At 37.5% G+C, this 16,506-nt stretch overlaps 1 protein-coding gene across 2 annotated transcripts in view; it reads left to right on the top strand.

Moving 5' to 3' along the window:
• The window catches only part of LOC124408557 (tachykinin-like peptides receptor 86C), a 64,253-nt gene extending 51,129 nt beyond the window's left edge, over positions 1-13,124 (top strand). The window contains exons 3-8 of one of the 2 annotated variants that reach the window (XM_046885569.1): positions 3,293-3,427; positions 4,231-4,311; positions 9,875-10,025; positions 10,342-10,538; positions 12,461-12,582; positions 12,900-13,124. In XM_046885569.1, coding sequence (XP_046741525.1) covers positions 3,293-3,427; positions 4,231-4,311; positions 9,875-10,025; positions 10,342-10,538; positions 12,461-12,582; positions 12,900-13,051 — 838 coding nt within the window. In that variant the 3' untranslated portion in view covers positions 13,052-13,124. Of the gene's footprint in view, positions 1-3,292; positions 3,428-4,230; positions 4,312-9,874; positions 10,026-10,341; positions 10,539-12,460; positions 12,596-12,899 lie in introns of both variants that reach the window. The other variant, XM_046885578.1, reaches the window with a different exon arrangement.
• The last annotated feature ends 3,382 nt before the right edge of the window (positions 13,125-16,506 follow it).

Here is a 16,506-nt window from a genome sequence, read left to right as displayed (position 1 = left end):
GGGAAAAACGAGCGAAAAAGAGAAGAAAAAAAAATTACCAACCCACAACCAAAAAGAAGTCAAAGTGACTCTCGTTGCAGGATTTGCAAAAAATGGCGTCAAATATTTGACTAGCTTTGAATTAGAATATAAGAAAAAACTGCTACGAAGAATTGTGTTCACTGTCAAATTCAGTTCTACCGTTTCAATCGGGAATAATCAGCTTTCGTGTAATAAATTGAAAGCCGGGAAATAGAAGACTAAAGTTGTAAATTTATAAATGAATCCTAAATCTGCAGAAGGGCTTGCATTGGTTCGTTACACGAGTAACTTCGGTAGAACGCCTAAGACTCTGCGGAATTCAATGAATCTTATCATCGAGGTCTCTGAATGGATTCAAGCGCGCGAGAGAGAGAGAGAAAGAGAGAGATGGAATATTTCACTTTTGCGCTCGTCAGCTACCCACAACGTCGGTGAAAGTTTGATGAAAGGAAACAAATTGAACGAACAAACGAACGAACGAATGAACCGAGTAGCGAGAGAAACGTGGCGCCATAAAATCAGGACTCCGAAGTAGAAAGTAACGACCGAGCTTTCACCTTCGCAAAGAAGGACATGTCCCAGGACATTCGTCCTAATTTACTCCGTATTCCTACCTACCGGATGTCCGGAAGTGGCTATTGAAGGGTCCGAGAATTTACGGTCAACTTTCACCTGCAAACTCTTCTGCTTTTGGTGGAATATTGGCTTTTTTTAAATCTAGTCGTTACTAAAATTAACCTCGAGTTGATTACGCGCTTCAAATCAATACCTGAATCATACACGACGGATTAAATTTGACGCAAAATTTACTTAACGTATAATTGACCTCTGATTGGAATTGGAGTTTCAATATAATCGTGGATTGCGCCACCACGCGAAATTACCCCTGCGGAAGCAATCATCTTTCAAAAGGGGAAGTGGATGGGGTAGTTGGGATTGTAATTCGTACGTCAACGATTTCCTCGAGTTATAAATTGAACAATTATTACGTACGCTAGCGCACTTTCTCATTATGCATCGGACTTCTGATTTGTATTGCTACACGCATTGTTTAGTTATTGCCTTTCCGAATCGAATTTGGAAACTCTCGCTTCTCTCTTGATCTGCAGATTCGTTGAATTTGCAATATACGTTGGAATAGCTAGACAGATAACCCCTATGAATATCTGCAACTTGCCAACGACTAGTTAGAGTGTATATAATACCTAATTCTAGCGCAGAACCCGTTTGATCATCGCAAGTTGTTTAACTCCTTATCACAGCTGGGCTAAACTTCTCGAAATCTTTGGCGAAATTCACGAACAGATATTTATCGCTACTCTACTTGCTCTCCCAACGGTTATCCGGAGGTAGTTCGTTGCATTTGAACTGACCGTGCAGATAAGTAACAAAGTTAATCAGTTGTTATTCGACCTTAATTCGGCGGTAACGATGATAATCCTGAGTCATGGTTACCGTCCAAGCATTTATTTTCTTCCCAATTCTTCATTTTAGAAATTGAAATTTACATCCTGTTTTAATTTCAAATTATTTACTTACCTGACAATGAAATAAAAAAACTGCGCCATGAATTACGGAATGAAGGGAGAACCAGGAATCCTAATTAGATTCTTATTGAAATCAACTTAAACTGGGTAACACGCGAAGACCGAGTCATTACGTTGAAAAGTTATGATTTGTTCGCATCGCGGGAATTTTTATTCATACTCTGAGTTCTTCCCCATCCTGCAAATTCTTTCGCGAATATAACCTTTCGTTTCTGAAGGTTTCTTCTCCGTATACAGTCGTGACGCAATTTCACAAATTCGTTAGTCCTAATTCGGGGAGGTTCCTTAATAATTGAAAGACGTTCAAAATCAGGAGTTATTCGTTCGATTATTAAACACAGGAAGTCGGAGTTTTCTTTTTTATTTCCCATTTCATGCATTCAACTTTCCCCAGAGAAATGTGAAAAAAAAATTAGGACAACTTTGCAGCTTCGAATGTCTGGGGTGTCTTCAGAATCGGGATTCTGACGAGATGATGACGCCGCGTTATCCCCACTTTGAAATTGATTTCGAAACTCCACAGTCTGCAATATGCACTGATAACGTCAAATTACTCGACTATACATGCCTCGTTATCGTTCGATTCCGCAGGCACGTAGCAGACTCGTTATTTTCAATTTCTTTGTCGCACTGATAAAGATCTGCAAGTTGACCAAAAAAAATTATCCACAGCTGCTAACAACTGGAACTGTTCTACAGAACTTTTACTGAAGCAAATAAAAGGGGAGAAAAACAAAAACTTTTCGCCCGTGTGTTGTTTGACACTTTGGGCTAGTTTGGGAAATCATTTTATTCCGTGCACGTAAGGTTGTAGTTCACCGAAAGTAAAAGAGCACTTCGTTTCTATAGACCAACTTCGAAGGTCCTTTTACCACGCAAGGTAATAATTTGACAGGACTCTCGCACAGCCGGACCCTGCGGAACAGACCCAAGTCAAAACCTTTGAATAATACATCGTCTTCGGTGTAACTGAAGCTCCGTTCCTGCGGGGCAATGAAAAAGGTGGATTGTTTCTCCCTAAAGGTTAAAGTCCTGCCCTCAACTCGATTCAAATCAATTATACGCACCCCCGAATGCAATTTCTGTTTTAATTCTTGAACCTTACTATTATTATACCTCAATTAACCTCTTGATTCATATATACATATATCATACTTGTGGATATATAATGTAAAAAGACACGTGTAAGCTAGGACCTTCGTAACTGCTTGTTAGATGAAACCCAATTAACGGATGAATCAGTTAAAGCCTCCTTGGGATCCGGTTGAATGTGAAGACGTTTTACGGTCGTGATGACAACGAGTTGGGTTACCTGGTGGTCTAGTCTTGTTGTAGATATTCATGTGAAACTTTGTTAGCGCCTGTGTTCAATGTCATACCTATAGCCTCGTGCCTAGCTTGAATAAAAAAAGTTACTACGAATCCATTATTTTTACCTTTATTACTATTTTTGAAAAAATACGTAGAACGTAATACGCGTCGAGGAGTTTTCCAGGTATAAAAGGGGCCAAGTCGAGTATTGTACCTATTTTCCGCCGGATACAAACCCAAGCCCAAAATTCACCCTGCGATAAAATTCCTCGTATTTCCCCGTAATATCCATATAAACGCCGGTGAAAACAGAGTTGTTGGTCCAATATCCCGGCGGAAAGGGTGCGAGTCGATTTACTCCCAATTTTCTCCCAGAGCGAACCTTGAATCGGTGGTAAAATTTAATGTTACAGTTACATGGCGATCGTCCGGCCTCTTCAACACCGCATGTCTCGGAGACGAGCGCTTCTTGCTGTTGCGATGATCTGGTTCGCTTCCGCCCTACTCGGACTCCCCTGTCTTCTCTATTCCACGACCATGACCAGAAGGTGGGTACAATTTTCAGTTGAGAAGACAAGGACGGCTGGTATGATGTTGAGATTTAATTAAAATAGCTGATACACTTAGTTGATTAAAATGCTCGACGCCGGCTTTTTCTTTCACTGTCACGAGAGACCTTCGATTGCTATTTCCGGAATTGGTTATTTTTCAAAGCTCGACTTGCATGCAGGATTCACTATAAATACTCTCCGTGCTCTCGGGTCACTCCATTTTTCTTTTCTTAGATACCTTAAGAAATACGATATATATCAATTTCAAGAAAATCCCTGACCATCTGTGTTCCTTGAGGAATCGGTCGGACGTGTCAACTTTTATTCTCTGATTATACGTTGTATATATGTATATATATATATACATATATACATATATATATATGTATACCAATGTAAAAACTTAAAGTGCTGTGAAGACTTTTTTCTTTAATCTTCGTGTCTGGTAAGTTTGAAGAACATTTACCACCATCATCATGCTTCTCGTCTAATTCTTACTTTTCTTCGTTTTGTTTACTGTTTGTTTTTGTTCTTCTATTTCTTTGGTTCTTTTTTTCTTTATACAATCACAGTATGTACAGCAACGGCAGCAGGTGGTTAAATAATTTTTTATTCCCATGTGTTGAACACAGAATCATCCCATGGAATTCATGTTCGCCGAAGAGATACTTGTAAATTGAAGACAATTGTTTTCCACAGTGTTTTACAGCAATATTTATTTTCTATTACGAGATCATCAGGGATCTCTAAACGAACACCCAACCAATTTTTTATACACCAATTCAACATTTTTCTTACAGTTATTCGAATGGACAGGTCAGGATTGTTTGCTACATGATGTGGCCGGATGGTCGGTATCCACACAGCATGACTGAGTACATGTGAGTATCTGTCTCCAAATAATATCTGTTAAAAAATAAGAATTTAAAAACGATGCGTGAACGAATAAAATTCGTGTGAGGTGTCATTTATTGTCCATCTCGCAACCAATTTCAATTTTGATTTCATTCTCGTCCAAGCTGAGCCCAGTTCTTGGGCTTAAAGCATGTTGCAAAAACTTGTTTGACAGTATCTTGCTAGTCGTAATCTGTTTTAAGAATTCATAAATTTTCGTGCGCGTTGAAATATGCACACTTACCTTTTTTCGGTGAACATAATAATTCAAGGTTATAGCATTAGAGATTGTATTGTACTTCATGACTCGTTTTAAGGATTCACGTCTCATAGAGTACTGCGTTCTTATAAACTCCTTTTTGCAGCCTGTGCAGTACCTACCTAAAATATATAACATAATACTTTCACTGTCTCACGATCCTATACAACGGGAAAGACGAAAAAGTTTCCCAACAGCTGCGAGGTGCGGTTTTCTTTCGCGAAAAAAGGGTTATTTCTTTCTGTCTGTTTACCAGCAGCACAGTTACTATATAATTGAAGAAGACCGAGAGAAAGAAAAGTTTTTCCCTCTCTTTCTTTCTTTTTTGTCAAGCTGTACGTACAAGAAACAAAGTCCTAATTGACTGACTGAATGATTGAATTTAATTATGATGATAACTCGATGATATTGATCACGAATAAGGAAAAAAATTATTAGTCCGATACAAATTTATCTTCAGACATTTCTTCGGGGCAATTTCAGCACACTCTAATTCGATGTACCTATCTACACAATGATGCTGAAAGGATACGGAAACGCAATCGAACTAGATTCTTCCTTCCACTTTAGGTACACCCGTCAAGTGAATATATACATACTTATAATGGTATGACATAAACTTAAGCACCACACTTTGTCGGAGAAAAGCCGCTTTCATTGATTATTATTCACCTTAGGCCTCCAAACTTTGTTCTGCAGGAGATCCAAAGACTTTCGGAAAGTTCTATACCTAATTCATGCCACTGCAGCACTGTGTCGTTTACTTTTCCATACGTATTCTTGTAATAAGATTACTCGTATTAGTTGTCGTCTTATATACGTTACAAAGAACGGATATGAATTTTCATTGAACAAGAAGGTAAAAAATGAGAAAAAATTTGAGAAAACAAAAAACAATCTCGTAAGCGTGGTAAGAAAAGAGAGATGAGAATAATCGGTTTTTTTTTCATCTCCCTCGAAGAGAAAAGTGTAATAATTTCAAATTTAATTTGCATACAAATATAGAAGTGTATATTCTACCGGCACTCGCAATGCAATGAATATTAGGTACCTTGTGATTGAAAAAAAAAAAAAAAAGTAAAACAAAAATTAATCATTTTCAGCCCTCTTGTTTGTTGCTTGTTTATTTATTTATTTTTATTTTTATTCTTTTAGGGCACCTCCATTTGACGCCGGGAAATTTATGCATGTGAATGTTAGCACAGTTGAAGTTGGGACAAACGACTGATGTAGATTACACAGTGTGTGCAGTTCGCTTCGGTGATTAGCTAAAACTCTCCGCCCCGTAATCGCTCGGCCTCTATACGTATATATATATATATCAGGTTTAACTGAATCAGAATTGATGTAGCACTGCCGGTCCTTTATTCTGTCTATAAATTGCGTTACGATATTGAAATTTAACGGGTATATCGTATGAGCATCGATCAGGATCATCGTACAGGAACTCGAATTACGTTATATCCATAACTCAGCTAATTTCCACCGGGCGGAGAGTTATTTATATCTGTAGATTTTCTTTTCCTTTTTTTTTTTCTTTTTTTTTTATCCCTGAATTGCTCCCTTTCAGAAAGATCTGCGCCGCGTCACTCAGTCGCCGGAAGTAATTGGCTGGTTAATTACAACCTCTCCTCAGAGAGAGAGTGTTGTCGAAATTGGCTTGTGCAGTATATTATAGGTATGCCTTATACTCGGCTTTGCTACCGGGAAGAAAGATGTCCCGCGCACTTTTTTTTTTGCCCCTCGGGCTGGAAGCTAAATTGGGTTTTAAGGAGTACAATTTGCGACTGGAATAATAATTGAACCTACCAAGGAAGGTGGGGTTTTTTTTTTCTCTCTTTTCTCTGAAAGAATACGTTTGTTCGAACTTTTTACGGTGTACGACGTTAGTTACCGCCTTTGATAACCATATGTTCAATATTTTCCTCTCTGTATTCAGAAATCGTAGGGAAAAAAAAATATTTGTCCTCATCGAAATAACTATGCAATTGTGTATAACCGTAACTTGCAAGATGCCGTGAAAGAGTTGATATACGCTGTTTTGTTGACGAAGAGGTTCCCTCTGATGGAACGCTATCGTTTTATATTTGCATTTTTTATTTCCGTTTTCTCCAATCACGTCATTTCCCCATTCGTATCACATTATTATATGTATACGGGTGAACGAGCTTCCTTTGTCAAACGGGTAACCTTTTTTCTTTTAAAACATTCGCATATATTGTATTTCCCCATATATAACTCACCGAGAGGAAGTGATAGCCGAGGAATTGTGAATTATTACGTTGCGAATTGAGTCGTGCAGTTCTTGAAGAAAATGCCTTTGATACTCTCGCCATTTCGTAGGTTTTTTTCAATAACACGATTCAACCGGTGAGGATATATTGAATGCAGGGTTTCGATTTGTAACCTAATTATACAAAATTGTTGAAAAATTTATGGGTATATCGACTGACTGAATCACTTCGGTTTAGAAAAATAAATTCCACGGTTTAATACCTACTTAAAAAATGGCTTCGCATAATTTTATTTCACGTAAAAGCAATTATCCGCTGGTATAAAATCGGCGGCGGATGCGTAGGTGAAAAGAAAAAAAAAATCGAAGAAAAAGAAGATGTCGGTGTGTGAATACCCAATGCGAAAATTTAATTAGGAACAATATGGCTTACAGCCTTTGAAGGTCTGCAAAAGCCACCGAACGGTTTGAGAACATCCTGAGCCTGTTGCTTCTGGTAAAGAATCTTTAAGCTTCTTAACTTTTTCGAAATATTTCAACGGTCTTTGATCAAAACTTGTCGAAGTCTATTCAATTTTCTATATCATCTTTTCGTCGTCCTGACATTGTTTTCGAAGGAATCATCGTCGATGTAAGCACGATAAAAAAAAAAACAAATAAGGAGAAAAATAAGGACGAAAAATTCAATTTTTTAAAGGAAGCATTACGCGGGTACTTGACTCCGACCCTGATGCACCCTACCAAGTTGTCAGCTTCGTCGTGTCGCTGTTGATGACAAAAGTCTCCGAGGAACGGCTACGGGGAGTAATGGCTTTTATCTGTCCACTTCCCCTCCTCCTGTCTCTCACCCTTGACTGACTCTGGGGGTGCTTCGTTTTTCACCAATTACTTTTTTTTTTTTTTTTCTTTCTCTCCTTCTTTGCGGTTCCGGACTGGCAATTACCCCCTCCAAGGAAACATCTCTGCGGCGATGTATAATACGGGTGCAAAGGATGCTGTATAGATCTCGCCGGAAGTTTATTTTCCTCCCTTCAGCGAAAGCGAGGAAAAGAAAAGAAAAAAAAGACGTGAATATCGTGTTCGCTTTGCCGTTTCGCCTTTCTTCGCAGCGTGGTATCTAGATTTTCATTTCTAAATAATACCGGCTCGCCTTTTCATTGCCTCGTCTCGGCGCGACGGTTAAGGATTATAATTATAAGGGATGAAAATAAAATTTGTAAAAAAAAAAAAAAAAAAAAAACAAAACAAAAAAAAACACGAAACACTGGTTAAGACGAAAATAGGGTGGAAGTTTAAGGAATGTTCTTTACACGACGCGTCGAGTTCATCCGAGCTTGCGGTTGGTCCTACGATCAGGGGATTATTCCAAAGAGTAATTACCGGCTATTTGGTGCGTGACAAACGTTAGCCTGATTAATTACTTCGGGGACAAAGGTGTACTGATTATACAATAGCCAATGGTACTCGGTCGATAATGTGCCTCTCGGCTATCGATTCAGCGATTTGAACCTGAGTGAAGGCACGATGCTATCAAACGATTCATGCCATTGTTAAATGTTTTGCACTCTACGTACCACCTATACAATCGGTGCTTTCTTATTCTGAAAACATTCGCCCATACCTCAGCGAATTAATGCATTCAGAAAGCAGCATAGAATTTTTTTTACACAATATATTCCCGATATCAACTGGGTATCAGACGTGCATTGTTATTCAAATGGTGCAGAAAAGCATTCGATGCCAATGGTCGGAGGTGCGTGTTTCAACGATCATTGAATTATTTTTTTATATATATGTATAGCCATCTCCCTCCGCAGCGTTCTCATCTTTTTTAACCACTGTGACAATTGTATCGCTATTTCGATTGTAAACGGAATCAGACATGCATTTATGAACATGAATAATCTGTCTTGTCATATTTAACAAAAAAACTAGTGATTTTGATTAACTTCTAAGCAATGCGCGTGCTCCGAGCTCGATTATGTGAACCATGCAATTGCTCGGAATTATAGAGATCAGCTTGGAATACAAACCGTCAATTCGATAGCGGAAGGTAAACGTCCGCAGGGGAATTTAGCAAACCCAATCACCCCCAGTACCTACCTAATGTCGGGACTTGGAATTAACAGGAGCTTTCAGGATCTAGCCGTCTGCGATACTGATCGCCTCTACACAATAGTTGGATGCTAGGCACCGTAGCTTGAGATTACATTCTCTGAATTTATCCAATTAAGAAAGAGTAGCTGTTCAGGTGCAACGGAGGCGGAGCCTGAGGCTCATGAAGTCTGCGTCACGTGAACAGCGTATTTGAAACCGTTATTTTTTCACAAGACTTTACACGAAGGTCGCTTGTTGGAGGGAAAAATTTCTAATTAATTATTTCATTCGATTCAGATTTATCCAACATTCTTATGAGCTGGTATTTATTGTAGGTTTCTTATCGATATTTCTAATGGGTATGAAGTGTCAAGGATCGTGAGACTTTTTCATTCTAAAAATGTGTGGACTGATTTCGTGAAATGCTCGAAAAAATACGACGATATTCGTGGGTGAGGGCAAGTGAGAGTAACCTCACATTTTCTCAACCCTTCGCCTGACGATCTTCTGAATGTCTTTTTTCGACTCACGAAGGTCTCATAAGAGTAAAACAAGGTTTCTGGACATCGATTTGAAGAAGCATGAATATTCAACCTGGGAATTGACAAGACAGTGAATCTGACCCTTTTTCATTTATTCGCCAAATTACGGCTGGTTTTTAGAGACGCTGGAAACACATTACTTGGATCGTGTATCGACATGAATTTGCAAAAGGAATCCATTGCACACAGTCTTAGGAAAAAAATATGAAATTTCTTGGTATTTTTTCAAGTGTTGGCCCTTCGATGTTCTAAAAGCCTCTCTTGCAATCCTTGGAATGAAATTAGTCAACGAAAGGATCGTTTGAATCGATTCGCCGTGAAGTGAGCAGAGTTGATAAACCGCAAGCACGATTCAGATGTGTGCTCAGTAAATTCGTTACTACGTCGAGGTTTTCATCTTTGTTTTTTGTATTCTCTAGCTACAACCTGGTGTTCCTCGGAGTGACGTACCTCGTTCCAGTCACGGTAATGGCCGTGTGTTATACCCTGATGGGCTTGGAGCTGTGGGGATCAAAATCCATCGGCGAACATACCCAGCGTCAAAAGGAATCGACGAAATCGAAGCGGAAGGTAGGTTCTTGAGGCCACATGCTCGGGGGACAAGTCAGGTCAACTTCACGTCACTAAGGGGCCATGAAAGTGCATTTCTGAAGTAGACATGGGGGCCAGTTTTGAACCATTGGTCGCAAAGCTTAGAGTGTTTAGAGTGAATGTTTATAATAATATGTCGACTATCCTGCATGGGGATAAAACTACATCAAAAAGTTCTTTTTAGAATCAATGGAAAAGCTCCTTTTCAAAAAGGATTTTCTAGTATACGAAAACGTCGAACTTTCTAATGTTAGTGTGAAGAAACTAATTGAAGAAAATGTTCCCATTTCTCTAGGTAGTAAGGATGTTCATAATCGTGGTTACGATTTTTGCTGTGTGCTGGCTACCTTATCACGGCTTCTTCATATTTGCTTATCATCATCGATCGTTCACCAATAGCAACTACGTCCAGCACGTCTATTTGGCATTCTACTGGCTGGCGATGTCCAACGCTATGGTCAATCCGATTATTTACTACTGGATGAACAACAGGTGATCATATCATTAATTACGATTCACATTCCACCTACCCACCTCACATTTTTTTATTCACTATTCACCGATAAATTTATATCACGGCAAGGAGCCACCAAAACCCGGTCAATTGTCAAAGGATTTCTCGCTTCCATTATAACGAATGGAGAGGAAAATAGAAGGAAGACATCTCCTTGCTGCTGGAACTTGCAAATGATATTGTTTTTTAACTTGCAAAGATTCGTTTTTTGCATACGTCTTTTACAACTTAACAGTGACATCCAACTCTACCCGGAGGAGCTAAAAGATTACTGTATTGGATATATTCGAGCGATTACGTCTAACGCCTTTTTTTTCTGAAACATCTTTTTTTTAGCCAAAAGTGCAATACTGGGGCCAAAAAGAATCGTACGTAGGTTTTGAAATCTTTTTTTAAGTTTACCAGAGAAGAAAATCACGGAAAAATATTCCTTAAACTGTGGGGTTGATTTTCGAGGACTAAAAAATATCCGAAAAAACGGCCATGTTCAAAAGTACATACCGAGGCTAAAAAAAAAAGAAAAAAAAAATTGCCGAGAATTTTCTCAAACATCGAAATTAAGGTAAATTTATTCTCTTCAAAAGACCGGTTGGGAAATTTGATAATATTTATTTCCGCGTCCGCTATCAAACTTTTAGTGCGGCAAAAATTTCGGCTGGTGTACACAAAACTTTTGGCCGGTAGTGTACCATATATAATATACTTTAAAACGTACGCGAGATAATTTTACGGCACGACAAAGACAAAATGTGGAAACAATATAATGAACGAATTTACGGTGAGTTCTGCAAACAAGTGAAAACATTTCTCATTATATTTATTATTTTCAACCAAACGCCCGGCTACAGCAAAGGCGTTTAGGATATAATGAACTTTTATCGCATTAGGCATTCATTTCAAGATATTTATGCGTTACAGCATTTGGCTACCGACTAATTAAGTTTTCAGTGCGGAGGTTTTGCGCGGGGGGGAGGCAGGAGTTGAAAGTTGAAATTTAAAACCGAGGAAGTTTTCTCGAGGAACCGTATTTAATTTGAGTCTCTATAGGTATACATTTAGCCCGCACGTGATATGTGCGTGGGACCAGCTTGAAATTTTTTTTTTAATATCTACGAAGTGGCTATCGAAGTCACATTTCGATGATACAACTTTAGGCCACATTGTAGAAAAATGTCTGAAGCTCAATCCAGCGGAAAAGTTTCCACCTCTCGAAAGCGTGAATTCATATTTCACGATCTGATTCTCACGTAGCTCATATGCATCTTATGCTGCAACGCGTTAGCAGTATGGAGACGATGCGAATAGTCAGTCAATCCTTTATCCCCGCATCACTTTGCTCGCAAGATAGGATATTACTTCGGATTTTTTTAATACCGTCGACTTTGTGTGAGAAGGGAAAGGAAATCATCCTAGTAGAATTTATTGTACACGTTTATATCGTGTGTTGGAATGTTATTCTAGTTTTCATCACCCACTAACCAAGTTCAGAGTTATTTACAATAAAGAAACGTGCCACGCATTTTCATCGCTCATGTTATTGCTTTACCATCGGCCAGAAGGCGTGAATTTATTGGTGTTTACATAAGTCTGGGATTCGATCGACGTACTTTAAAATTTTCAAATTGATCCGGTCTTCTGATTCACTTCGGGGCATAAGCCCGTAAATAAATTCCAGAGCACTGAGAGGCCTAGCTGGCAATGTTTATGCAGTAAATGGCTGTCCGTTTATAGCAAACACCTCACTGATGTTCCTCGTGGTAAACGGAAACTACAGTGAACCACTTATGCAGTTTGCTGCGCGTTCGATACTTCTAGTTTAAAGGGAAAGCATCCAAATCCTCCAGGCGAGGAACGAATAATATTTGGAAGATTTCAATGGAAATTTATCCATTTGTTTCAGGTTTCGCGTTTACATTCAGAAGATTATTTGCTGCTGTCTCCTCACAAGGTCTCAGTCCCAGAGTCGACAACTTGATCTTCTAGCTGAACTTCCTCATTCGGATTTAGCGCGATCCAGATCCGGTAAGGCTGATAGGTAACGATAAGCTATTTCAAACGCGATATTTCTTTCAAACGAGTTTCGAGTATAATAAAACCTCATCGTTATCTCTTCCTGGGAGAAAAAATGTAATTTAGACAAAAGTATCTCGTTATTTGAATATTAACGTGATAAATAACCAAGAATCAAACCTCTACTCACTCGAGTAAACCGATAAAAAATTGATGCCAATATGGTTTAGTTTATAACTGGATTAAAAGACGGTTTTTTCTATTGTAGCCCGAGTCTACCAACTGAGTTGACGCTTTAACGAAAAATTATATTCTTTTCGCGTTTACAGAACGATTGAAGTATACGTCAATTCAGTGGCGACAGAGTACAACGGAGAGTCGAGTAAGGGTGCCAAAGTTGACGAGCCAATTAATCTGCGAAGAAATACATCGGAACGGAAGTAGCGCCAGGGTTTCTTCGAAGATTAAACCGCATACCTGAAAGCGATCCAATACCTGCAGGATCGAAATAGTGTGACAAGTTTTCTCCAAATTACATTCCACGTTTCATTATGGGAAAACAATGGTTCGATTGTGTATTATTAATTAGTGTAGTATATATACATATATACATATATACAAATTGTAATAAGTGTAAATATATTCGACTATATAACTATTTCGAAATTAAATTCACAGCATTGAAAGCCTAATGGTACTGACCACCCAGGAAACCATTGGAAATAGTCAATTTGATTGGGTTTTTTTTCACTTCTTTGATACTCAGCAAGACTATTTCATTCTTCTTGTATTGTATACAAAGATCTCGTTAACCTCTCGACAAGCTTTGAAGCACGAGAAAAATTGCTATGCGAGTTATCGAGAACCGTTGAAAGTTCGAGGAAAACAGCTTTCAACCATTGCGTGAAAAGTTTCTTGTACTCGCTGATATATTGATCGATACACCTACGAGCACCATATAAAGCCTTAGTTCTATCTTTTTAACGGGATATCTTGAAAGCCGAGGAAGGGGATTACGAATAAGTGTGCTGCAGGATCTTCATGTCTGAAATCCAAGAAATCCATTATATTCGCTGAAGGCCTTGCTGCAGATCTGATGAAAAGCCAGCCACCGCGAAAAGTTCTATCAAAAACGTTATTCAGAGCCTTTTCAATTCTTCGAAATATTTATTGAAACGAGAAAATTCGTAAAATATTTAAGGCTAACAATAAGAACTGTGATAAGAATATGATTAGAAATAGGGATATTGCAGTATTTGGAAACTTCCGGGTGGTCAGACACTTTGATAATAATAATAATGATGATGATGATGATGATGATACTAATAATAAAAATAATTACACAACAACGATGATGGTGGTGAAGATGATAATAATAACAATTTACTATGTGAAATTAAAGTGTTCTATTATATATTAAAGTGCCGATTTGCAATTCACGTTTGAAAACGATTGCTTGGCTCAAAAAATATTTCTTCACGATTAAAATTCGTCGTTTATCTGACCGATTTTTTCATCAAATTGATAACTCGTGTACAGTTGAATTAAAAAAGTATGAAATTGTCACCGTTCGGTAAGAAATATTTTCATGATTCGCTAATCTTTTTTCTCAGTGCAGGTATGTGTAATTTTTCATAATACATGTAACAAAAAAAAAAAAAAAAAATTACAAACGAGCCAATGTACGGCATAATGTGATTCTTGTATAGACGATGTTTCAATATACGAACTCAATGCAAATAGTAAGTATAAGGTATAATATATATAAATAATGTTGTATTAATCAATGAATAATTGGAAAATGACCGTAATGTTGTACTTGAATTCTTAAAATTAAATTAAGATGAATAACCAGCGATGGTTAAAAATTTTACCCTAATTCTAATGGGAAAAACTGGATTCAAATTTTGTTCATTACGATTTAGAATATTTCTTTTGGAAAATATAAACTGTATATTGGAAAGCGTTTCAATTTCATTTTCTAATAACCAGGTACGTATCCGCTGATGATTTTATCTTGTAATTCGTCATGGGCATGAACGACGAAAAATATAATTTACAGTAAATTAAGAGAGACGTCAGATCATTCACTTCACACACTCACCGCGTACATCCATTACGATCATATTGCTGATCCATCACTTTGTCAAAAATCCCATCTTATTTATCTCGCTCTTACCATCCATCCACGCGCCATTATACCTACTCACGGCTTAGAAGACGATTATTTCCATTTTAAATATCCTTTCACTTCGGTCGCGAGAAGAAATATTCGAAAAAGCAATGAAAATTTTTGCGACTTATCTATATAATCAATGCATTTATTATTTTCCTATCTAGCAGTCCTCTACAAAAAGTAAAAATATTTCGTAAACTCGTTACAATCTTTCTTATAATCACGGGTCTCAAAATATATATTAATAGTAACATACATTTATAAACAAAATAGGTCAACATTTAAGTATTCTCGCAGATTCAAGAACTATTTTCTTATTGTTTACACTTTTTAACGATGTGTAACATAAACTCTTGTTGCACTTAACTATTTGCAACGAGATACAGACAATATTTGTACACGCGTGCTACCTATTGATCCGTTTCTGTTTAGTATAATAACCATATTTGCACAACTTTGGGTAGCAAACTTTGCCAACTCGGATTCACGCTTCGGTGAGTCGGTTTCAGTTCCAAGTTGACAGAGGAAAAACCGATGTACAAAGTACATACACAAATAATTGCTCCGATTAGTTTATTGAAACTGAAATTTATGTTGTTAATTATCGGAGTGAAGATTATATTATATATATATTATAAACCAAAGATCGAATTTTTTATCTATAGGTAATGCATCTAGTATCTATTAATAATAAAGTATACTGTAGACCTATTGTACCTAACGTAACGTAATGTAAATTAAGTGTGAAAATCTGACGAAGATAAGCGTGAATATTCTATTATACTATTATAACGCGACGTCGTTGTCAACTCAAATATTAAACCTCACAAATTTGTACGATATGAAGGATTGTTGTGGATTTTATTTTCATTTAACATATCGATAAGCGGTACTCGCCTATTATTATTATTATACATTATATGAGCTATAAAAATTTTCCTGTACATAATAATATGCGAATGAATAAAATTGAGCTGTAATATATCCACAATTAATATGATAATACACGTCACTTCTTTTCCTTTGGCTTTGCATAATGAAGAGCGAATTGTCACAGTATGTGTAAATACAAAGGATCAAAGAATTCCGTGCGAATATATTATAAATTACAATTATTATACGTTTGTTTGTTTTTCTCTACTAGACTGCGAAATTGTTCGAGGTATATAAAATTGAATCGGGGCTACAAGTATCGGCGCTCAAATCTCCGTCAGGGTACGAAAGAAAATCAAGGGATTTTCTTCGTCAAGAGACATTGCCAACTAGAAATTAAGATGAAAAAAAATTGAAGTAAAAAAAGCCGCGATGAAACGACCCTCGACATATTTTTCCAGGTGGTGATTGATCAGACTTTGCCAGAGATACTCAACTCGATAAGAATGCACTCGATTTTCCAAGAGCCCGTGCTTTTAACATTTCTGTATTGATTTTTTTTTTATATCTCTTTCTTACTGCCTTAGATTTTTTGTTTCCCCATTTTCTTTCACCCTCGTCTTGCCTGTCGCCATTCCTCCAGGCTTACCTAGTTGGTGTACAGATTTTCCAAGGATTTTTATGGGAGTAGAGAGTCCCTGACATCAGAACGGGAATCGAGACGTGAGCGAGCTTCAGTTACCTTGGTATTACTTATACTATCGCGACTTTTCCAACTTAGCAATCTTCATCAGATCCTATGATTATTATGAAACGGACGAAGGAGTTACTGGAATGAAAGAGAGTAAGTTCAGAAACTCGCACAGGAATTGACTAATACGGAACTA

This window comes from Diprion similis, chromosome 1 (genome assembly GCF_021155765.1).
Source record: "Diprion similis isolate iyDipSimi1 chromosome 1, iyDipSimi1.1, whole genome shotgun sequence".
Lineage (NCBI taxonomy): Eukaryota > Metazoa > Arthropoda > Insecta > Hymenoptera > Diprionidae > Diprion > Diprion similis.
This window is presented reverse-complemented; position numbering and strand designations above follow the sequence as displayed.